This window comes from Molothrus aeneus, chromosome 4 (genome assembly GCF_037042795.1).
Source record: "Molothrus aeneus isolate 106 chromosome 4, BPBGC_Maene_1.0, whole genome shotgun sequence".
In the NCBI taxonomy this organism is placed as follows: domain Eukaryota; kingdom Metazoa; phylum Chordata; class Aves; order Passeriformes; family Icteridae; genus Molothrus; species Molothrus aeneus.
The window spans coordinates 9,030,636-9,055,290 of record NC_089649.1 but is presented as its reverse complement, the minus strand read 5'-3'; the positions used below and the strand labels follow the sequence as shown (position 1 = coordinate 9,055,290).

Here is a 24,655-nt window from a genome sequence, read left to right as displayed (position 1 = left end):
ATGTGATGGCAGCTGTGAAAATAACTGCAGTTCCCCAGAGGCAAAGCAGTGCTGTGTTTGAGCTGCAGCAGCCTGGGCCAGAGAAGGTGAGAGAAACAACACCAGGACAGGTCAGGCACCAAAAATGCCTTTATCTTACCTTTTGGACAAACTCCAATTGTATCAACCCACATCAGACAAAAGCTGCTTTAAGAACACTGATGCAAAAATGAGGTCTTGGGTGGCCATTTCTGGTTCAAGTAGCTGTTTATATATTTATTATAATTATACACAACCTTGACAATCTGTATTGCCATTCAAAAATAAATCCCAGTCTTGTCAATTTGCACATGATCTGTCACTACTAAGGATCCCATTTACATACATGGTAAACATTTTCCATACTTAAACACTGCTTGAAATTCTGATGCTCCCATCTCCTCCCCCCCCATCCCCTGGAGTTAGACTATGGAAAGAAACTTTTCCAAGCACTGCAACATTCAGGGACTACCACCTTTTCTGATCAATTTAATTAAACTATTTCAACACTTGGTAGAGGTGGCTGGTGGGTATAGCTCTTAATTGCATTTTTGTTAAAAATTATTCTTGATGGATTTCATGGCAATGATTCCTGGTTTTCATTGCTTGACATGCTTCCTTCTGACCAGGAAAGAAGGAAACCAAAGTTTAGCAGCTGTATCAAGTAAGTCACATCAAGCACATTCCTGGTTTAATATTCTGCAGTGCCAACAGTCACTTTTAGTTGTTTTCACTGTTATTGACATATGTAGTAAGTGGTTGAAGTCTTCAACTTTCAACTGTAAAAAATGAAGAATTCAGCTAGGAGTCAGCCACCACACACTTTTAAGAGCTTGTGTTTATACTCCAACTGCTATCTTGGGAGCTGAAATTATTATTTATGAGGCATTAATGACTTTTGTTAAGCAACGTGTTTTTTACCACCTCTGTTGAGTGTTTCTGTCTCCTTGTGCCTGGAAGATGAAAAAACCTAAGAGTAGCAGAAGTGCAAGAGGCAACAAAATATTCCTCCATCCAGTTAATAACCTAACAGCTAGTAGCAATTAATATAAGCATCCTTAGAGCAGGGAGACCTTACACCAGCCCACAACTCAAGTTTGGGCATCTGAGCTTCACTTGAGAAGGGCTCCCAGAAGTGTGGAAGTATTACAGTGTGATTACACAGCAATGAGAAGTCCTATTTTGAGGAATGAGCTTCGTGATGTCTGAATCTATGGGAATTGAATTTAGCTTCTTTTCCTACAGCAGCTGGGCAGGTGCTTTGAACCAGCAAACACAGCATGTTTGCACCATGGCTTTGTGTTTTGGATGCTAGCACTGGTTAACTGACAGGCATGGAAAACCAAGAGCTCTGACAAGTGTAGATTCCAACTTTTGTTAAGGCTGTTCATTTTTCACACCGGTGTCAAAAAATAATTGGGAAGAAAACCCTTCTGCCAGCTCCTTGCTTGTTTCCTGAAACTACATTTACACAATCCTGACATGAAAACCCCCACTTAAATATGGAGTATTTGAGAACTGTTATTAGCCATCTGTAGGAGAGACTGGAGTTCAGCACACAGAGATGTTGCAAAACATTAAGGAATTTCAGATGTTGAAGATACAAAGAAATCCCATCAACACACAGATTGGATGCTTTACCTTAAACCACCCCAAGGGGTCCCAAACGCTGGAGCTGCACTGCAGACACTGCACTGCAGACACTGCACTGCAGACACTGCACTGCAGACACTGCACTGCAGACACTGCACTGCTTCCCTCCATGCTCTGCCCTGGGGCCTTGGCAGGGAACACAGCTTGTGGAATACAGGTTGGGTGTTTCCCAGCTGCCCCTGAGCAGCCAGGACCAGCTGCTCACTGCTCTGCAAACATGCCCCAAAGGCAGTGTTTGAGCAGTGCAAGGACACTGCCAGAAGCCAGCAAGGGAGAGGAGTCTTAGTTCAAATTCAGACATACAAAATCAAATCCTTCATTCACAATCAAGGGGTATTTTGTCATGAAGCAGCAGCTTCAAGAAAGAGCATGAAACCCGAACTTGAGTGTTTATGTTACATCTGAAGCTCAAAGGAACTCCTTGGAGTCTAAAGTACCATAATAATAAAAGTGGAAAGGAACTCATTAATCAGTTCTAGACTAAACTCAGTTTAGTAAAGAAAATTAAAACAAATAAATTGTGAAGTCCTTTCTTGAGCAAGTCCATTAATGCTCCACACAGGAGACAACGAGTCCTCTTCAAAGGAAAGAAGGAAGCTCTTACTGGTAAAATGAACCAATGTATCTATGCTGGTTTCTAACTAAATCTTTACATGACACTTCAGAACCCAATTTACAAAACTTTTGCTTTTTTAAACAAACTCTACTGCCTTTACAGAGATAGTGTTGCTTCCTTTTTTTCTTTTTGTGAGACATGGAGGGAACATTTTCAAATATTAGAAATGTATCCTGCCCTCAGCAGAAAGTTTCAAGACATTATCAACAAATAGCTGCTGTTATAATATACAAGATGCAGAGCAGCAGACTGCTGCTGGTTCCCTCCCAAAACTTGGTGTTGCCAAGACACTCACTCTGGGGCTGTCAGGGGAGGCAGAGGGACCTTGCTCATTGAGTCTGACACACAAAACCACAGGTTGTGCCTAGTGTGTAAGTACTTAAATCTGTCCTGGTGAAATCTCCTCTTTGTGACAGGAACCAGATTACATATGAGCAAGTCATACATTAATGTGAACCTTGCTGTGAAAGATCAACTCTGCCATCCTAAATGGGATTCCTAACATGGACCTCAGAGCCAGCTTCTGTGGGCTGCATTCCTCTTCAGGGGGATCTAGAGACAGACCAGATGCACAGCAGGAAAACCTCCTATTCTAGTAAGAAAACTTGACTACAACTGTTTGTCTGAACCATATCTGCTTTTAAGCGTGCAGAATTATTCTAGCCTTTATCCTAAGCACTGCTTCAGATATCTGTGATGTGGTATTAAGCATCTGATGGCCATGAGCAGAGGACACTCAGTTCTTGCACATGAGCCTTTAGCTAGTAGAGGGCTGACACTGGAGATTTCTGCAGTTTTGTGCTCTTCTACCACAGGTACCAAGAAGTCTACCTAGACAAATTATTGTGTAGCTGGATTTTAGGAAGCCAGTACTTGAGAATGCTGCTCATTACACTGCTGTGGTAAAAGCCATTAGGATATAGATGGTGTTAAAGCCTACAAGACCCAAGCCAGCCCAGGCTGACTGATGCTGCAGTACTGTCACACCTCAGCACCAGAGGAGTGACTACCGTGGCAGAACTCAGGACTGAGGTCACAGAGGAGCTGAGCTGCAGAACAGCTCTCCTCAAAGTCACTCAGTTTTTGCTCAAGGACATTAAACATGTAAACTTACAGTGTCAGACCACCCACTCTGACTGCATGGAAGAGAGAAAAGTAGATGCATCTCAGTCACTTGAAGTCAGTCATGAAGATGCAATTCCAGCACTTGAACTAGTGCTGGAAGATTTCTGTACAGCCATGAATGACGCTTCCATTTTCTGTGGAGGTATGAGAGAGTTGAATTCACCTCCCCCAGGGGTCATGAGTTACTTTCTGGCATGAGCAGTGGTAGAAGATGAATGGCATGGCTGAAGATAAATGGCTGTCAAAGCCAGAAACAAGACTGTGGTTCTTCACTTGTTTACAACAGCAACACCTCCTACGGGAGAACCGCTGTAGGAGTGCCTGGTTAACATCTGAATTTGTTTCTGGGACAGACTTCAAGTCACTGAAGCATTATACTGCAACTTATTTTAGCTTCTTATGCTAGGTAAAGAAACCACTTTTCATACTTAGACTAGCCCACTGCCATTCTGGTAACAGAAGAGTTTTGAAGTCAATAGTGACTGGCTTTAGCAAGTGCAGCAGCACCTCAGTGACTGACAGAAGCATTTGGAATATATTTGGGACATAGACTGGACCTTGACAACATTTAAGATGTATCAAAGAAAACAGTGATTCTATTGTGTAATACATTGTATACACTTTCATTAGAGAGCTAAATGACCAAAGCTAAGTGATAAGCTATGCAAATTCATCAGGTAGATTCCACCTTTGGGGTAATAATATCCAGTTTTTAAGCTCTTTTGTTTTGGTCCTTGACCAAAAAATTAATGTGCTGAGCAGCAAGGCTTAAAGAAGCTCTCAGCACTTCTTTCAAGTTTGCACCAAACAGCATTTAAGCCACCTCAAAATCAGGGTGCTGATACCCAGTTTGCACAGCTCTGCTGCTGTTGTTTCTCCTCCCCAGGATGAGATACAATCAGACGGAAATGGAATTCAAAACAAAAGAAGCGTTAACAGTTCCATGTGCAATGAGACATTTTCAAGGGAAAGCTACGCAGCAGGCCTTGAATGTTCTCCCCTCTCGTGCTGTTCTCACCAGCATCACCCTGTCCTAGGCTCAGCAGGGTATGTACAGCAACGTGCAGAGACCAGGGATTCCAGCACCCAGCAGAGCCACGGTGCTGGAGCAGTCTGCAGTGAAGACTGGTAGTGGGATGGGAACCCAAAAAAACACTTAAAAGCTCCGATTATTCAGTTCCTATGAAAAAGACCGTACAATTCTCATGGTACATCAACAAGATGGACTGGTATGCCAACTAACCTCTATTTTAATATTTAAATTATAACAATACAATAACTAGAAAAGGTCAGTGCTTTAAGTGACAGGTTTTGCCACTTCAATTCCAATATTTTTCCAAAATAAAGATGCGATTAGATCTACACTTGAGCATCAGTAGTGCAATACAGTATCCTTTCCTGAATAAAGGAGCTGAGGTTTATCCACAATAAAAGCTTTAAATAAGGTAGATTGTTGCCATTTATATATCAATTCTGTATGTTTGATATAAAATATATTGGGAAAGCTTCAACTGACTTATACAATCTACATTTGGCTAAAGCTCCACATAAGCAGCATCAGTGGAAATGAACATCAGAGGTGTACTTAATAGAAAACACTTTCAAAACTACTCAGCAACAAATGACAGAAGTTTGGCTAAGAATAACTGAACATCTGAGGTGTGTACCAGACAAAAAGAATGGACCCTGTGGTTACTTGCACTATTTTAATGAAGTAAAAGAAATGCAAGGTTTAGTCCACTTCCATTTCTCCGGGGGGTTTGGTCTGCTGGGGGTTGTCCTTGGCTGGTTCGGGCTTTGTTTCAGCAGCGCTCTGTCCGTTCACGGGCCCGTTGTGCTCCCCGTTAGCTTTGGCCTGCCCCTCACTGGGAGCTTCTATCTTCGGCTTGGGCTTGGACAGAATGGGGTTACAGAAGCTATCCAATTCCTGGTTGTGACACAAGTGAGACAGCAAGGTCATTTGGTGGCACAGCAACTGCACCCAACTAGACTGCCTCTCATTTGTACTGTCCCTAACTGTCACCGTGGTATTTTAGGAAAAAATCCCTTCGCCAGGATTTTTTCTCCTGGGAAGCTTCAGCTTCTCCATGTTTTGCTCCTCTGGAATGTGATTTGGAGAATTATTTACCCAGCATGTGAATTGTTTTTAATTATTGGCCAATCACAGCCAGCTCTGTTGGACTCTGAGTCGATCACGGGTTTTTATGATCATTCTTGTCTAGCCTTCTGATGTCTCCTTTCTCTTTCTTTACTATAGTTTTAGTATATAATTTTCTTTTAATATAATATAATATCATAATATAATAATCAGCCTTCTGAGAATTTGGAGTCAATTCTCATCTCTCACCTCGTCCTGGGGATCCTCACAACACTGCAACACCTAATGGCCTGGAATGTCATTGTCAAGGACCAGACTTCTCTATTGTGCAAAGTCTAGAAACTTCAAAAAAAACCTTTCACTACCTGAGGAGCTTCTGATTTGCTACAAACCTGTATGTGACAACCCATTCTGTGGAAACCTGGTGCTGTAATCCAGGATATTTTAAAAAGGCTTGTGCACAGGTACTACTGTAAATCAAGAGCCAGCACTGAAGAGTGCTCTAACTGCTGCCCTCTCTGTATAAGACCTTTCAATAGCTTTAAAATCTCTGCAGATGTGTAATTCTAGCTCAGATCTAGGCTAAAATCTGGTTCAGGAAAAACTGATTAGAATGCAACAAGTACAATTATTATTTTTTACCTTAGATTTTGCTAGTATTTCTGCCACTTTGACAACTGGATCCTGAGTTAGACTGAGTTTGTTCTGGGCATTCATTTTGCTGTTCAACCAATTCATAGCCTCATTAATGTATTTTTCAACTTTCTCCATCTCAGCAGGATCTAGGTGGTCGTATTTTTCATCCTAAGGAAAGAGAGAGAGAGAGAGAGGTATTTGTATCACAAATTAAAATATGCTGCCCACCCAATTAAGTTAATCTTTGAAGTTACAGAAACACTGGTAACAGCTGTTAAGTTCAGAGATCCATTTCAGGTGGTACCAGTCACCACAAAAACCACAGGAATCTCTGATTTATGTTCTCAAGAAGCAGTTCTTTCTGCTGGCAATAATGAACAAGTTTAAAGTTCTCAGGGGCAGAAGTAGAACAGCCCTTCTAAAGCAGTGCAAGAGGTAACTTTACAGGATTTATTTAAACACAAAAAACTCTACAGGCAAACTCCGAACACCTACAATCATTTAACAACTAAATCATTTGCCTTTACCTTATTTTTGTATGCTTCTACTGCTTTCATAAGGAGCTGAATCTTCTTCCCCAGTTCATTTAGAACTTTTGGTCTCTCTTCATGTTCCATGCATCTTTCCTGGATAGGCTGTCCAAATTTCTGGAATAATAAGCACAAAGATCTTTACAAAACACGTATTTCCTTTAGTCTGCTCTAAGAATACAATGCAGCATGGGAGGGAAGGCTGCCTTAAACTCCTTTTCTCATCCCTCCAAAGGGCCAAGTCTTTGGATATTGCTTTAGTCCAACAACAAAAAAAAGTAGAAGGTTAAACACAGGAATAGTGACTGTTCTTTCTAGGGTTGGTATTTTGCTGTTTTTTTGCAAAAAGAGCATTTGGAACAGAAACCAGTGAGGCTTTAAGAGATGCTTTAATTTTTAAGTCGTTAATCTGAAAACATCTAATTTTATCCACTCTTTGCTTTTTCCTTCTCTTGAATCCAGGCAGTTGCCTGGATCTACACTGCTGTTTCCATTAATTATTCCTCCCCTTGAGGAAATGTGACTGGAGAGTAAACAGCTGGAACCCAAGGGCTAGACACATAATTCAACTTCCAATAAAGTAGGTATTCATCAGAACTCATATTTTCCCCATTAGATCCTTAAAATCTGAAGCATTTGTCATCAATAAACAAATGATACAAGGGAAGCTACTGTTAAAGCCCCCCAGAGCCTTTATTGGATATTAGACCCAAAAGTTGGTCTTGCTGTACATCTAAAGAAGATCAGTGAGAACAGGGAAAACAGAATGTATATTCTGGAACATAATTCTCATTACCCAGGAGTGCAGTCAAACTACTCAGAAGTCTGACAGAAAATTCCCAGAGCAATTAAATCTATTACCAGTAGTGACAGTCTGCTTCATTTCAACCATCTTCAAATTAGGAACACAACTCACATTAAACTGTATTTCTAGTTCTAAATATGAGTTTTCTAGAGAACAACTTAAAACCTTACTTTTAATTCCTGAAGCTTATCCATGTATACTTGTTTTGGCTGGTCCTCTCCATCTTCATAAAGCCAGTTTTCTGTGTCCTCTAACATCAAGGTCAGCTTGTTTGAGTCCTACAAAGCAAATTATGGACACTCCAAGTCAGAAAGGAAGACATCAAATGAGACTTCTCTCCCTGGCACAAACCCACCCTACTCAAAAAAGGACTGCTTCATCAACTTAAAATAAATATTCCAAGTGAAAGTGAAGGAAAACAGTAATTAACAGACTTCAAAGCCAAGATTTTACAGTGATGAGAGAGGCAGGACAACCCTACTCATGTGATTTGCAGGTGAAGTTTACCAGAGTTATAAAATCAGTCCTGAGGCTATTTAAGGCAGTCCATGCACCTCTGAAAAGTGTTCCATATTATCTGTTCATCTCCTTTTTCTTCCTACCCACTCAAGCCATTCAGAGCCTACTTTCCTGTGCTGACCATGGGGTTTTCACTTTCTGCCTGCATCCCTGACCCTTCCTTGCCACTGAGGAGCTTCTCAGGCAGGAAAGAACTCTGCAAGTCAAATGTCAGGTGTAAACATTAACCTGAACTTCGCTGAAGCCATCTCCTATTCCAAAACTAGTCCAAGAGACCCCTGCAGCCTCCACAGAACACACACACACAAAATTTATCAACACAAAGGAACTTCTCCCAACAGCTGAAATGTATAAACAGGTCTTACTTCTTCAGTGATGAATTTCTCAAAGGCTCCACACAGCTTGTCTCTGAATTCATACACATATTCTTCAACAGCATTCTTAGCATCATTTCGTTCCTTCTCCAGCTTGTCTTGCATCATCATCTTCCCCTAGGGTGGAGAAAGGCAAACTGAAAACTGAAAGCATTTTTAAGTGTCAAGCTTAGTGACTACACTTCAAACTGTACCAGAGAAGCTGGCAAAGGCCTGATAATTCACAATTACTGATAAAAATGTTCATCTCTGTGTAAGTCATCACTACAAGCACAACCAGAATGGGCTAAGTCCAGAGAATTGAGTCATTTCAACAAAAACCCAAACCACAACCACAACCAAAACCTGTTACAATTATGGGCAACTTTCTAAAGAATTCTAAATTAGCTAAGTCAATGATTGCAACTATTTTTTAGATACTTATTTACAGTGACATTAATTTGAGCAGTCACCTCTTTATGCTGCTTACCTCATTTTCTATATAGGAATTGATCAGATCTTGTCCCAGCTGCCTACAGAGGCTTGCCTGTATAGGGAGGTCAATGCTCTTAACTTTTGTTTTAGCCTTTGGCTGGGAGGGATGATCTTGCTTTTCTCCAGAAGCAGCCTATGAAAAGAGTGACACCACTAAGAAACTTGAAATTTGCAGGAATTCTAAGCATTACTACATTTACGACCAAAAAAGAAAGACAAATGAAACTAGTTAAGACAGCTACAAATTAATACTATGTAAATTAAGCACCTAATTATTTCTCTGTATTCAAAATCACCATTACCTTAGTTTGGATCCAAACAGGTGAAATTAATTTCTTTAAAGAACTGTTAAGTAAACTTGTTCAAAAGCTTAAAGCACTGTGTATTATTCTTCACAATGTTTCCCAATCTCCCTAAATTCCATCTTCATTATAAAACCAGGTTAAACAGCAGAAACCTGCTTCAAAGTCTTAATCATGCTATGTTGAAAATTAAAGTGTCATGCAAAGATTCCTTACTTATCCATTTCAATATAGCTGTCCTCTAAACACAGTCCCATGCTTTCCAACTAGCAAAATCAGTTGAGTGTGAGAATACTGGGCTAAAAATGTCCTATCAATACTGAACACAAACCTTTGTTTCAGTTCCAGCATTTTCAGTTTCCTCATCTGCCTGGTTCTGTTGTTCAGCTTGACTTTTCTGCACACCTTCTTCTTGATCAACCTGCATTTTATCCTGCAGAGAGTTACATAACTGAATGCAAAGGTTTGCTCTAAGATTGAGGACTGATATCAATTGCAGTAAATCCCAGACAACATACAAACTTCACAATCAATCTTTAAAATTTATGGTTCACCATGTTTAAACAGGCATTTTGATGTAGTATTTGTATTTGTAGTATTTTTATTTATAACTTGCAAATTAAATGAAAATTCTACTCTGCTGCTTGATGTTGCTGTCTGTCCCCATTACATAATTACACTAAGCCTTGTGAATACTCACTTGAAATTAGAAACAAATACATATAAAATGAAATCAAAGAACACTCTAGCAACACACCACCAACACAGGAAACAACAATGGATTCTCTATGGAACAGCCAGAACTTTGACCTCCTGTCATTTCTGACTTAAAGCTTGCAACCCAAAGCAGAAGTCATTTAATCACTGCAGTTAATTACCTGCATCTGTCTCAAAAGGCAGTGAAATCAATAAAAATCAGCTTCTGTAGTGGTAGCCTCTTGGGAGTACATGAGCAACTTCTCTTACCTCCATGCCACCCAAAATAAAGAGAGCCTGACTTCAATTTTTCAGTAAGTTTATCACTTATGCCTTAGTCTAACTTTAACAATCTGACTGGTAAATTACCAGTGCAGATCACTTGGTTTAAGTAATACAGCTCCATGTCATCACCCAAAAACACTTTTAATGACACAGTAATGGGTAAGCCTGGTGTTTTCAGGATGATTCTAATACTCAGTGATCCAGAGCATTAATAACTAACAAGCTGTAGCTGAGGTCTGAAAGGTCCAAGACTGCCTCCATTACAAGGAATTAATATTTCTGGATTCACAAACTACATATGAATGTAGAATAATTTACTACTAGTTCTGCAAAACAATAAGAACAATTGTTTAAGGATTTCAAACTCTAGCACAGGTGCTTATGTTGCAGTTCAAAGCGGAGAACAGGAAGACTACTTCTACCAAATTTCAAGTTTTGTCACCTGAGAGTAGGAAAAGAGTAATATCTAAATCCTCACTTGCTGTTCTTACTGTTCACACAGAAAAGCCAACAGCTGGAAGGAACTGCTTTGCCTACAGGAAACAGCTAGAGAGGGGATAACAGGACACACAGACAAGACAAACCTCCTCCTCAGAGTCGAGGGGATGATCCTCAATACTGAAAGGTAATTGCTGACAAGCACCATGGTGAAACAGAAGATGTGTTAGTGCTACAAATGGAAAGCCTGAGCATGGAAGCAGCTACTCTCACACTGAATTCAGCACACTCCCAGTAAGCTCCACGTGCCTCTTACACTAAAGGCCAGCTCCAGCACTTCCAACCTTTGCTCACTTGATCACCAACATCATATATGGAGCTGCACCACGCTCAGCATTTCAAATATGCCCACATTCCTGGAAAGCAGTGTAGTGTTTAAGAAGTTGCTTATACCAATTATGTAATGCTAGTTGTGTAACCATTTGCTCTAATTCCTGTAGAATATCCAACTAAGGTGGGAGAAGCTAAGGCCAAATCCTAGGAGAAAGGCTGTCAGGGCCAGTGCTGGTGTTGCTGTTTCCAGCTCCAAAGTGGCACCCAGGCCTCAACTCTGCACTGCAAAGGGGCACCTCACTGGCAGCTACTTTCAGGAGGCAGTGCAGTTTTCCATGTATAGAGAAATGCCATATATTTTTTACTCATTGAAAATATACTTTGTGAGGAAAAACCTTTAGAATTAATTTGTCAGCAGATCTCATGAAATACTCTGCCTTTTGCTAGCAACACTAGATAATGCTAAGACTAGTAGAGAGATGATAAAGAACAATGAAAAAACTACTTTATGACTTTTTTAGAATCCCATTCTTTGTTCTTATTGCCACACTCAAGCAATAAACATGAAGAAACATGTTACATAACCAAAGAAGCAATTTAAGGGTGGAGAAGCAGTAACCACCAGAAGCCAAGCAGGGCCATTCGCCCTGCAATTATCGGCTCTCATTGTTGCCACAATGACAGTGAAGACGTTTACAAGCTTTACATACCAGCTCCTCATCTCTGCCTTGGCTCTTACTTGCTGACTCGGTGTCCATGGGGGTGTCGTTGTGCTCCCCCTCCACGCTCAGCTTCTCGATGATGGACGCGCTGGCCACGCTGAACAGCCCGTGGATGTTGACTCGCACTTTCACCTTCACCTTGGAGTTGTCGCCGTCGTGCTGGGGACTCACGTTCTGAATGGTGAAACGCCCTTGGGAACGACAGAAATGGCTTTAATTGTTGTCCCAAAATGCAGAGGAAGGGTGGGGAAACCCCAAACACATTCCTTAAAGGGTGTTAATTTAAACAGCAAGTTCACTGTTTGGAAACTTTCTACTTAGCTGACAATCCTACAATGTAAGCTGCAGGTAGATAAACTAAAAGCTGGTTCCCCAATTATTATCAGCTCACTGATAAATTTGCTTTATCTGTATTCATAAAAAAAAGACAGTACTTTACTAGGTGTTCTACTTCTCTGTTGCCTTCTGTAACCACCACACTAGAGAAACTACTCTGATTTCATCTCAAATGGTTTCTTTTGTCCACGTAACTCAAACTTCACACTGAAAAATAAAACGTTAACAGAGATAAAATATTCTGCTTAAATTTCATAACATGCCTGCACTACACTTTTTTTGGAAAATGAATAGTGCTTAGCAAGGTTTCTGAAAGCAGTGGGGTTGCTACTTTATTTTGCAACTTGCAGAAAATTTAAGTATAGATGATGTGCATAGGTAAAGGAGAATGTTTCTTCCTCAGGACCACAGACTTCTTGCACAGACAGCCAAACAGCAGCAAATTTGTACCTGATTCATGAATCAGTGAATAAACAATGAATTAAAGAAGTGTACTAATAACTGCAAAAAGTAGCATTAGCTAACAAGAAACTTATTAATGCCATCTAATTCTTTAGACTTTACTACAGATGCTTATATTTTATATTCTCAGATTAACAGAAAGAGACATGACAGCATGAGACAAGTTATCTGTCCAGACAGGCAACAGCTCCTTTGATCCAATTTTTTTGAAAAATACAGGCTGGCAGGCACATAAGATCCTAATCAATTTTATAGAATCTAAAAGAACCAGGCAATAGAGCACTAAACTCTTTGTGCCTACTTCTTTTGAAGCATTCAGTAACTGTAAAGATAGAGAGAAGGATGAATGCAGAATTTTTTTAGGCATGTCAAACAGAGATGTCAATATGGTTTGCTCACTACACTTAAATCAAGAAGCCTGTGCTGAGCCTTCCTAAAGGAACTAAGCTTTTCTGCAAGCTAGAAAATATGGAAGTAACATATCTCACAGGAGAGAAGAACCACTTTTTCCTGTATCAAGAGGAGCTAGGGATGGGGGTTTTATTCCCATGTCCTTACCTATTCTGGAATCAGGATAAGGCACTTCGTGTGGATGGGTATAATAAGCTTCCAAGTCAAAAGGCTCTTTCTTGTGGAAGGTAATTACTTTTGAGAATGGAGCAGCATGGTTCTTACTGAAGACTTCACACTCCCTACAGCAATAAACATTAGATACCATTAAACCTCTGAGCATAACTTGATGGATAATCAAAGTCAAGGTAATGTTAACAATCAGTGGCCCTGCTGACCAAGCAACTGAGTAATTTGTTTTAAGTCAGTTTTTAACAAGAGTTGGAGGTTGAAGGCCTCTAGGTCTCAAAGCTGGACTCTGCATTTTATGTCACACTTATTAAAAATTAGGCAACTTCAACCCAACATTCTAATTAACTGTATTTCCAATTGTTGAGCAGTAACTGGAACCCAAAAGGTAAAATGCTAAAAAAGAAAATTAGAATTTCAACATTTTTCTTTATATCTAAACACACACTGTTTTGTTGGCACTGTACAACTTACCCTGTTCCTTCTTCATAAGATGATTTCCATCTCAATGTTATGGAGTAAGGAACAACATCTGTGATGGAAAACTCACGCACTTTAAAAGCTGGAGAAAGAATTGCACACTAGGGAAAAAAAGAGACCAAAAATTTATTATATCCATGTGGTCAAATAAATAGCAAGTACAAGAATTAATACTTATCATATAGGTCATATGGAGGTCCTGCTTATCACAGACTTTTTTTTTTTTAACAGAAACTTCCTAGAGTTAACTGAACTGAAAGACTTAACTAAATTAATAGGTATTATTTCTTCAGTGATTTTCAGCGAAGGTTCCAAGTGACAAAACAGAAGTGGAACAGCAGAATTTGGGTTCTCAAATTTAACAGGTCTTTTTAACAAGCCCATCCTTCTAACATGACACAGCAAATTAATGAATGTAACAGAATTCCAATTAGTGCAACAACAAGTAAGACTCTACATCTTGTCTCAGCTGCAGTACCTTTTGCTTGTGATTAGCTGGATTTCATTAGTACATTTTGTTAAAGAAGCAATATTGAAGTTTTATTTCAGGAACTATACCTGCAAGGCACAGCCTCTTGCAACAGCTTCATCAGCATTTAGGGTGGTGCTTATCTCTTTACAGAAAAAGTTAGAGATCTGTTCCTTCACTGCTGGAATTCTAGTAGCCCCACCTACTATTTCTATACTGTAGATATCTTCACGCTGAAGTTCTAGAAAAGAGAGTGCATGCCCTTAAGTTATCATCAAGGTATCAGAAAGCTATCTTTGGACAAAAAAAAAGAAGAGAAAAAAATAAAAGCTCTCTTATTATCTAGACACTGTGACAAGTGCTGAATGTATTTCATGGCTGAAAAGATCTTTAAAACTCTTTGTCCCTCCTGTAGGCTACAAGGTTTTGTAGTTGCACAAACCTGGGAAATGCAGAAGCCAAGCATCAATGAGAACAGCTGTTCTTTAAAGTGTGTTGTCCATGTGCATCCCATTTCTGCTCTGCATGAACTCAGAAAGGTGAAACTGGGTCTTCTGCACTACTGGACAGTATCTCACCTCTCCCAAAAAAAACCAACAAAATGAAACCCAAATAGATCTCATTTTAATATTTGGCTGAATTTTGCTTGCCAAAAGAGAAAAGAAAACCTTTAAAGCCAATATATGTAAAAAATAGCACATTGTGCTTGAAGGTTAATTTTTTGATTCTGGAATCAGGATATGTGTATGAAGTAATCTCAAACAATTGTCAGTCCTTGAACAGCTCTGCTCAGCAGTTACTCAGGTTTTTAATTCCTGTATTTGCTATCGAGCCAAGTCACAAGATCAGCAGAATTCTTCCCTTTCAGTTGAAGGTGATGGAATTGGGGGTAAAACCTTCCCTGTTAAAGTCTACTTCTCTCCTTTACACTACATTAGCCAAAAAAAAAAAAGAAAAAAAAATTACTTTGTTATTGGCACATGCTTTAGGTAATTCAATTTAAGAGTATACTGCCAAATTACCAGGTCAGTGAGGACATGTAAGTACCACATGGAACAGGCTGGCCAGAAGGTTGCAGTAAAGAATAGTATCTTTTACCATCATCATTTTGGTTTGGTTATTTGGTGGTTTTTTTAAATAAATTCAGAGTGCCAACCTTTTCCATGACAAAGGGTGAATGAGGGTCAATAACCAAGGTTGCAGAGCAGCATGTGCACTAAATGAGGCGGGAATGGGATCATGCATTCATGGCAAGCATATGAATGGAACTTACATTTAACTTTTCAGTATTTAGCTTTGCAATTCTAATAAATACAAAAATACATTGAAAAGATAATCATTAAAGAGATCAGGAACGACTGGATTACTAGCAGCACCTCAAGTAGCTTTTACTTACTGGCTTGATCCATGGCTGCTCTTAGGGGAGGCTCCACTCTGGCCAGAAGGGCAGCACACAGCTGCTCGAACTGAGCTCTGCAGGGCAGGGAGAGTGTTGGTGTTACCAGGCTGCTCAGAGACCACAAGCCCTGGCCCAGAGTGGGAACAACACCCAGTACCTGTTCATCTTACTGGAGACATCCAGGTCGTTCATGAAGCACTCGATGTTGAGGGGAAGGTCGGAGGCGTTGGCGCTCATCAGCTTCTTGAGCTTCTCGCATTCCTGATACAATCGCAGCAGGGCTCGGGGGTTCTCTTTTACATTCAGCTTGTATTTTGTCCTAAATTCTTCAGAGAAGTAATCTACCAAAGCCTCATCAAAATTCCTGCCACCTACGAAAGGGTCAAAGGTAGTGGCCAAGACCTGGCAGAAGTCAAAGAATGAGATCAGAAGTTATCAGACAAGGTTTGTGCTGTGTCATTTACTCAGCAAAGCAAGAAGTGCCATCATTGCCTTCCACACTGCTTCAGAGGGCATTTGGCTACCAGAGACAGGCCCACAAGAGCATTCAGCCTTTACTAGGTCACAGACAAAAAAGTCTCCAAACCAGGAGGCAAAGATTGTGCAGCTTTGCTTCACATCCCACTGGATTTAGACTTTGAACTGTCATGGATGGCACAAAAAAAACCCCCAACATCTCACAGTGACTCAAGACAGTTCAAGAGTCTCCCATAAGTGAGTCAGTTGCACAACTGCAACACTTAAGAAGCTCCCTGAATATGCAAATATTTCAGGGATATGACACAAAAACTGTGCAGTGTCCTTAATGATCGAGCACTTTGCAAAACACGCTTCAGGATGCTACACTTCTGCATTTTACAAAAACTGACTTGATGAAATAGCCAAAATGTAACAGAAAGGTTCTGTATTCCACATTTAAAAAATATTTTCTATAGACATTTATTTTTTTAAAAAACTAATCTTTCCACAGAGCAGTATTTTGAGTTTTAAATACTTCAGGCTTTTAATGTACAACTTCAAAGATTACCTTCAGTTTTCCCTTGTTAAAAGCACAGATGGAAACCTGATATGCAGAATGCCCCATATCTACAAAGACCACATTTCTTGGCTTCTCTTCCAAGGCTGGCAGATCTTGCTTGTATATTCCATAGGCTAATGCAACTGGAAAACACCAACCCATGGAAGGTAAGGGGAAGGCACACACAGCTGCAGACCATGCATTAAAAGCACTACCAAGAGACAGACACTGCCCATGTTCACCCTTTCTAAAGACCTTCATAACTCATTAAAAAGTCAAAATTGTGTTGAAAACACATTTTTCACTGACAAGAGAAAAAGATGTCAAGTGAAAGTTTAGCACTAACAAAGAATCCCCCTGTATTTCAATTCTGCTTGTAGCCAAATGAACACTGCAATCCGTGAAACTGCACAGATTAAGACTCATGCCTACAGCTCTCCCTTGAAATGCCTTAGCTTTGAAAAATTCGAGCATGCCCAAGAGATAAAGGAAATGCTTTGGAAGATTCGTTTACACAAATCCATGCTTTCACAACCAGCACTCATTTGGAAAGCTTTTTCAACTTTCTAAAAGCAAAGAGAATCAAGAAAAATAAAAATTACAGATTTAAGCACCTCCCAACTTTAGTCCCCATGAAGTGTTAGGCATTTCAATGCTCTACCTCAGAATTCACCAGAACCAGAAGAGGGGAGTAAACTACTTTATAGAAACAGTTGTGCCATTGCTACAGCTGACAGGACTGCCACAACTTTAAGCACAGATGCCAGGTTTATTTCCAAAGCTATTCCCAAGTGTGAGTGTGCTCAGGTTAGCAAACCCCAGCTCTCATGGTACCTCCCAAGTGCTGCACGCCATGCCACTGCTGTGTTTCCAGTTCCCAAACTGGAATGGGCAGTACTAGCCTGGACAGCTCTCTCCCAAGCTCCCAATTGTGTAAGAGCAGGGTGTCATCACCCTCACATTCAACAGCCTCAAAGGACAAAAAAAAAAAAAAAAAGTCCTGGCCCTTTACCTGCTGTAGTTTCATTCATCAGCTTCAGACAATTTAATCCTGCAATCTGTGCAGCTGCCATTACAGACCTTCTTTCAGCATCAGTGAAGAAACTGGGGACCTGTTTCCAAAAATAATGACATTGGATATTATAGGATATGGATTTTTTAATTTAGAGTAGTCAGACTTGCCCATCAAGCTATCCTATAAATGTCATTACCACAAGAAACTGTTATAAGCTAACCTCAAATTATTAAAGCTGTCTGAATAAATCAGCGAGCTAATTCGTTTCAGTGCATATTTTAATTAAAAATTCAAAATATTCCAAAAATGAAGTTGCATCCAGAGTTGTTTTAAATAAAGCAGATTTTAACTCGCAAAACAAAAAAATCCTGAAAATGTTTTCTTAGATTGAGTTTGAATGAGTCTTTCACCTCAAAATCATCACCAGTTTCTGGAAACACTTGTGCAAGACAAAGAAAAAAACACAAAACCCAACAAATATTCACACAGAGCCCCACAGTAAGTCACTGGCAGAAGCACTGGAATCCAGCTTGAACCTGCATCCCTTTTTCAGCTATCACTGCCAGCTTACAGCGTGCTGCAAGGTTCAGTGCCACCAAAAATAGCCACAGCACCATCAGAGCCCATTTAGGATCTGGCTGCAAGCAGCTGGCACCTCTTCAGCAGCCTCTCGAGCAGAACTCCATTTTGTTTGTGTGTTTTGTTGGCCACCACTGTGGGGCATTGCCAAGGATGCCTGGGTGTGTGGGAGGTATTCTCCCAGCTTAAGAAAGCAAGGAAAAAGATCAAAGCAGGTTCTGAAGAGCTCAAGTACACAGCTTTCCAGTTCCCATGGCTGTGCCTGACAGAGAAGGGATAACTGCAAACCTTCGTGCCCAAACTTCCCAGCAGGGCCAGTAAACAAACACCATGCTAAAAGCAGGCACAGGACTGTGGATCCAACAAAATAAAAAGACTTTTTCAAACAAAGCCAAGTGGTTTGGGTGTGTGACACTATCAGCATGACCCTCAGAGCCCTAAATTCAGGCAACTCTCAAGTGCATTACAACAGTGTTCACCCATGCAACAAGAAAGAAACTTGACAAGAATTTAGGAAGGTTCTTTGGAAGCAAGGAGGATGTGCTTACACCTAGGACAGCTCCCATCTGTAACAAGAACTACAGTAATCAGAAATCCTGTCTGTAGCCCTTGGAGACAGACAGACTGCATCAGCTGAAGCACTGTGTCCTTTCTGAAAATACACTCTGGATTCAACAACCTTTTCATCTCCTCAAACAGGCTTCAAGAAGGATTCTCATCTGGAAAACCTGCCACAAAGGCCCATTTTTGGGGATATGATTTCCATCTGCTACTTGAACCTCTTACTATGGTATAAATGGCCCTGGCTGGCATAATTCTGCAATAAATATACACAACTTACTGAAATCACACAGTCAGCCACTGGTTTCTTCAAAGCACTTTCTGAAGTCTCCTTCAGCTTGGCCAGCAGCATTCCTGTGATCTGTTCCACTGCAAACAGTCTCTCTTCATCCAGGTACCTCACCTGGAACAGAGAATTGGGATTCTGTGATCAATCATCCCAACCTTGCTCTCAAGATGTGCAACTTCATAACAATTATTATGAATTATTAATTCATAATAATGGATTATTATTCATAATGTTGAGCATTGAGACCCACTGAACACCAGGCTCTAGATACAAGTAACTCCCTTTCTATTGATCTGTGCTCTCTACAACAAATCTTCAACAGTTCAGTTTGGGGTTTTTCTTTTTCTTTTTTTTTTTTTTTTTGGGAAGCTTCACACCTCAGTTATCTCAAGGGACTATTCACAATGATACAGTATTTCTGCTGCTTGTGTATTTTGAAAAAGCAGCAAAAAAAAAAGGAGCATAATATAAGTAAGATCACATTGTGCTATAACACAGGCTAAAAATAAAAGTTTTGGAGCAATCCCAAGGAACATTTGCTTCCTGCAACAGTCACCCAAGCACAGGAGGCAGGGAAGGTGTAAACCAGGCAATTCCAGCACTCCTGCCCTGCTCAGGAAACGTGGTTGAATCCTCAGCCTCCATGGGAGGTTTTGTGTCCTGAATTCCTAACCAGCTATCATCTCTCCAGCAATCCCAAGCACTCCTGCCATTTAGTCTGGAAGCCAATTAAAGCTAACTTGTCCAAATTTCATATTCAGAGCATTATGTTGCTTTCCTGACACCTGGCCTCTGCATGTCTGATGGGAACTAATAATCTCACACTGTAATTACACAGATTTGAAGATAAATCTAGTAAGGCCAAGTGCAAAGCTTATGTGACTAAGGAAAATTATTATGATTGATAAGAAGCCTCAATGGACATCTTGGAGAAAGTACAGACTTATTAAGAGACACAGCAATTTTCTGAATTTCTAAATTTTCACATTTCTAAATTTCAGATTTTCTAAAGGAAAATGCAAGTGACCACAGAGGAAGTGAAGTGACAAGGGCCCAAAGTGCTCATCTCTACCATCAGAGAGATTCCACCCAAAGCTCTCGCTCACCTTTACTCCTACAGAGCCATTTGGCATCTTCTGAAGCTCATAGGGAAGTTTGGCCCTCTCAGCTTGGATGTAAGGATCTTCAAATGCTCTTCCATGCAGTTTTTTGAAGCCATGGACTGCATTTTTTACATTTGTGATGATCTGTGGCAAAGATACTTCCATTACCCATAACATCCTGATAAAGAGGACTGTGCAGAAAGGAATTTTTCATGTTGGGCTTAATGCACACACTGACCTGTGTCAAGCCCCACACATTCACTGAAAAGCAAAGTGTGAGGAGAGTGAAAGAATCATCTACTTTTTAATCTATGGCCCCTATTAGAAAAATTCATATGTACTTCTCTCTGTAATATCCATTAACTTGCTGCCATCAATTTTCACTGTACTTTTTATTTTAGAGGAGCTTTCTGATACAGCATAAAATATTTAAGATCCTATATTGTTGCAGTGGCTGCCTGCAGGAACTAATGAAGTTATTACCTACATTAACCTTAAATGAACCTTCAACAAATTAACACATTTCCCTTCCTTTAAAGTTCTCCTCTAATTCAGATCCCATCTGGATGTAAAGCCTCCCCACACCTGTTCTCTCATCAGTGTTTTAACCTAGTCATTTTCAGGACAGCCTTTTAACCAAAGAAAGAACCAAAACAAACAAATCCCAGTGAACACAATACTATAAACTATTACAGAACATTCTTCTCCAAGATGAACTTGTTTACAGGTCAAAAAAAGTTTTTAATCCATTTACCTGGCTCTTTGCTGCATTCCCGATGGCTCGGGTCTTGGATCCTAAAGATATACATGCTCTAAGCAAAAAAAAAAAAAAAAAAAAAAAAAAAAAGAATAAAATAAAATAAAATTCAGCTTTAAAAGAAAACATCATAAAATATTTCTGTGGTATTTTAGAACACCCACAAAAATTCAAGCAGCAGGACATGGATGTGTTAAATAACAGCATTACTGCATGAAGCACCAGAAGCTGAAGTGGAATTCTAGTTATTTTGTCCTTTGTAAATTAGCTTAGAAACAGCAAGCAATTGCAACTGTTGCCATTTTAACTGCATTTAAGGAATTCTGAGAAAGCTGAAATGTTCCACAGTTCTTATCACGAAGGAAAGGCACTGATAGTTCCTTCTGGGTCACAGGGTAAAATCTCAGAAGCCTGAGAGATCTCATCCAAACCCCTGAACTTTACCAGCCAGGATCTCTCAACTCTACAACGCCTGAGTCTCACAGGGCCACATTCACACTCTAAAAGCCTCAGCAACAACCCTAAGACAACAATTAAATCCCCACAAACCAAGGGAGCTGAACGAGCTGTGAAACGCTTCCAGAGCCGAGCACAGAGGGAGGGAGAGAGGGACCTGGGGACAGCTCCCTTGCAGGCACTGCTCTAATCCACAGCTCCCTGCAGCTTCCTGGCTACCAGGAACACCCCCGGGATCAGCAAGGGCTGCCTCAAACCCCAGCCACCAGCTGGCCTCTCAGCACTGCCTTTGGAAATGTTCTGTTCTATTCTGGAAGGTACCAACACTGTTATCTTCACATCACCTGAAATACAACTCTGCCCCAAAAGGCAGATCTGGCCAGGACCATTCAGGAGGAACAGAGAAACTCGGATTTCACACAGCTCAAATGTAATTGTTTAATGCAGGCATAAAGGTCACTCCAGCACCCTGCTTCCTGCCTCCCCTCCATCACTGAGGGCACTGCAATTTGGCAGGATTTTCTAGCAACTTCTTCTCTGTGACATCCAAAACCTTCACCAGATTTAACTGCTGCAAACACACGAGGCATTTCCCTACATTTTCAAAGAGGCAGCTCAGCTTGCACAAACAACTTTTACAATTCTACAGTTCCCCAATTCCTCCTTGTGATAATTAGGGGAAATCAGATAAACGAGCAATTTCCAAGGCAAGCAAATGATTTACAAACGAATGCTATTGCATCACACCTTTCCAGTGCAGGAATCTGCCTCTGCTCACAGCCAGCACAACTCCTGCCACGGGTCATTTCAATTAATTCCAGCACAGGGGGATGGATGGCTTTTCCCTCCTGCAGCCAGGAAGCAAAGATGCCAAAAAAATAAATGTGCCCTCCTTAGCTTCAAAAAATTCAGTAGTTTCCAAGATTCCTTATTACATCACCTTAATTACAGCATGTGATCACATTAATCACACCTGGTGTGAAGTAAGTTATGAGCTATCAGCAACGGCCTTGTTTTCCCACAAAACCACAGTGGGTGAGGCAGAGCACCTGAAAGGACCATTTGCCACGAGCTTAACGTGCCAGAAGCACTGGAAATGTGCTCAACAGCCCTGCTGAAGTTCCCAGGTCAGGAGAAATCAAGTGTCAGTTTTCCAAGAGATACAGGGCCAAAAGCCAGGAAATATCCAGGTTCTTGGCAGGATCTTTTCCCCTTCTTTCTAAAGTGCTTGTGCTAAAGCTTCAAGGATGATACATGGCTGTTGTGACGCTGGATTACAGAATGTAATTAACTAAAGCACCTGCATGATGTGAGCACCTCCATAGGAATAAGTTCATTTAAATAAGTCCACATTCAAATGAGTTCATTTACTGTGCTGCTGTGTGCAATAAGGGAAGTTCTGATGATTGAAGAATTAGATCTGTATCACTCGAATGCCACTTGAAGTAAAGATTTAGCTACTATGAGAAACTTACATAACAGTAATAACCTGTTACATTTCTATTTACCTTTGGTTGATTGCTTTTGAGACGGTAACACTAGAAAAAATGTTCTGCGAGGTCTCCTGTATTACCCCATTTTGAGATAGAAAAGGTCAATGAAATCGTCACTTAAAGTATGACAGGTACTGCCTTTAAGTGTATGTGCACCCCAGATGCTGTAATTGCTAAATTGAAACTCTTTCATAATCACTTTCCAAGTATCTTGAAAGTACAGTTAATCAGACATTAGTGTGAAAAACATCGAATGCAGGTAAGCCTAACTGCACAGAACACACCCCAAAAAGAGCTAAAAATCAGAAGTGCTCTTCATCACAAGGGAGAAGGAAACTGCAGCTGCCTGAGGATTCTCTGGGCAACAATTTCATGGGATACTTTGCATTTGAAAGGCCAGAGAATTTCAGTTCTCACTGCATATCTGGTGCACAAGGATAATTACTTCCTGAGAGCTCACATGAGAAGCATATTATTCTAAATAGCAAAAAGAATTTTCAAGAGTATTCCCATTAAAACAGACGGCGTGCTCTTCGGCCATCAACTTCTTTGTACTTTTAAAAACCAACTTTTTAGAAAGCAAACCTACATTTCCCCGAGACCAGGGCAGCAGCGCTGAACTTACTACAGTCTCGCACAGCAGGAACAGCTTTCTCTGTTGGCTCCGAGCCCCTTTGTAAAAAGAGAAGCACCATCCAACCCCCGATTTTCCTGAGTGTTACACGAATCCCTGGATCCTCCTTCAAAATTATGCACAGATGGAGCTCTAAAAAATCCTAGACGTATCCCATAGAAACAGAGGAGCAATATCTCCACCTACTCTTGCGTCTCCCATCATCACGGACGCTGCCCGGTGCCCCCCCCCGTTCCCCGCCAGACCTCGCTATTCCAGGGCCGGCAGATGCGCTGCGAGCACGAACAGGTTCAAAGAAAGGGAACTCATCGCGCCGTGAATCAACCTCCTCCTCCTCCTCCTCCTCCTCAGTCTCGCCACCACTCGTGTAATTGCTAATGGGAATGCTCCCAGCCCTGGCAGCCGATCGGGAGCCGGGCAAACACGCTCACTCCAGGGGTATCCCTGGCTACCCGAGAGCCCTGCGAGGAGCGCACCGCCCCGGGCTCCTCCGGCGGCGCAGCGCGGGATTTCAAGGGCACGCCGGCACCGCCGGGAAACCGGCACAGACCCCGTACACCCCGCTGTTCCCGGCACACGCGATCCCGGCAAGGCGCTCTCCGCCACCTCCCGGCTCTGCCGGCACCGCCGCGCCGGGGATCCCGCGGGGGGACGCCGGCGGGCGGGGCCCGGGCGCGCCGCTACTCACGGCGTGCAGCGGTCGCTGTACTCGTTGGCGATGGTCTCGATGCCGCCGCTCCGCGCCACGCCGATGTAGCAGTTGAGGAAGCCGAGGTCGATGCCCACCACGGACATGGCTGCGCCCGGCGCTGGCTCTGGCGCTGGGACCGGCACTGGGGCTCCGCGCCCGCCGCTCCCCCACTGCGGAGCGCCGGCACCAACCGGCAGCGGGCCCGCCGTGCGCAGGCGCCGCCGGCGGGGAGCCCGCCCGGCCCCGGCGCCGCCTCGGCTCTTTCCGGCAGGGCTCGGGCGGCGCTGCCCTTCCAGAAGGATCTGGAACGGGAGGGATGCGGGCTAACGGGGCGGGAGCGGCGCCGCCCAGAGCGGCAGAGCGTCAGCGCTGCGCTGGGACCGCCCCGGCCGCCTTAAAGGCTCCGGGCAGCGCGGCTGGCTCGGGGCTGTCGGTGCCACACGGGCCGAGTTAATGAGATTATAACAATCCCCAGCAATTAGTGCAGAGCGGCCATGGGGCCATTGGCACGCCCGCTCTGAGGAGCCGCCCTGAGGAGGGGACAGCCCCTCACGGAGAGCCCCAGAGGGCTGAGGTGCAGGGCGAGCCCTGCGCTGTGTGAAGAACGCGTGTTCTATGATTGGCTTTTCGCAAATATTAAAAGGAATAGCATATGTGTTATGTTAGGAAGTTATGCTGTATTAATTTTTAAAAAAATCTCTTACCGGAAG

The 24,655-nt window shown here is 41.8% G+C and overlaps 1 protein-coding gene across 1 annotated transcript; it reads right to left on the bottom strand.

Annotated features, from left to right (window-relative positions):
• Nucleotides 1–227: 227 nt before the first annotated feature.
• On the bottom strand, nucleotides 228–24,140 carry HSPA4L (heat shock protein family A (Hsp70) member 4 like). The gene is made up of 19 exons (XM_066547918.1): nucleotides 23,943–24,140; nucleotides 20,669–20,726; nucleotides 19,918–20,058; nucleotides 18,803–18,925; nucleotides 17,380–17,479; nucleotides 16,377–16,510; nucleotides 15,507–15,751; nucleotides 15,347–15,423; nucleotides 14,040–14,191; nucleotides 13,476–13,582; nucleotides 12,981–13,114; nucleotides 11,613–11,815; nucleotides 9,482–9,583; nucleotides 8,844–8,981; nucleotides 8,366–8,491; nucleotides 7,652–7,759; nucleotides 6,674–6,793; nucleotides 6,153–6,314; nucleotides 228–5,339 (listed from the first exon to the last, which is right to left on the bottom strand). Exons 1-19 carry the CDS (start codon nucleotides 24,047–24,049, stop codon nucleotides 5,145–5,147), a joined length of 2,532 nt encoding a protein of 843 aa, XP_066404015.1. The 5' UTR covers nucleotides 24,050–24,140; the 3' UTR covers nucleotides 228–5,144.
• Between the last annotated feature and the right edge of the window lie 515 nt (nucleotides 24,141–24,655).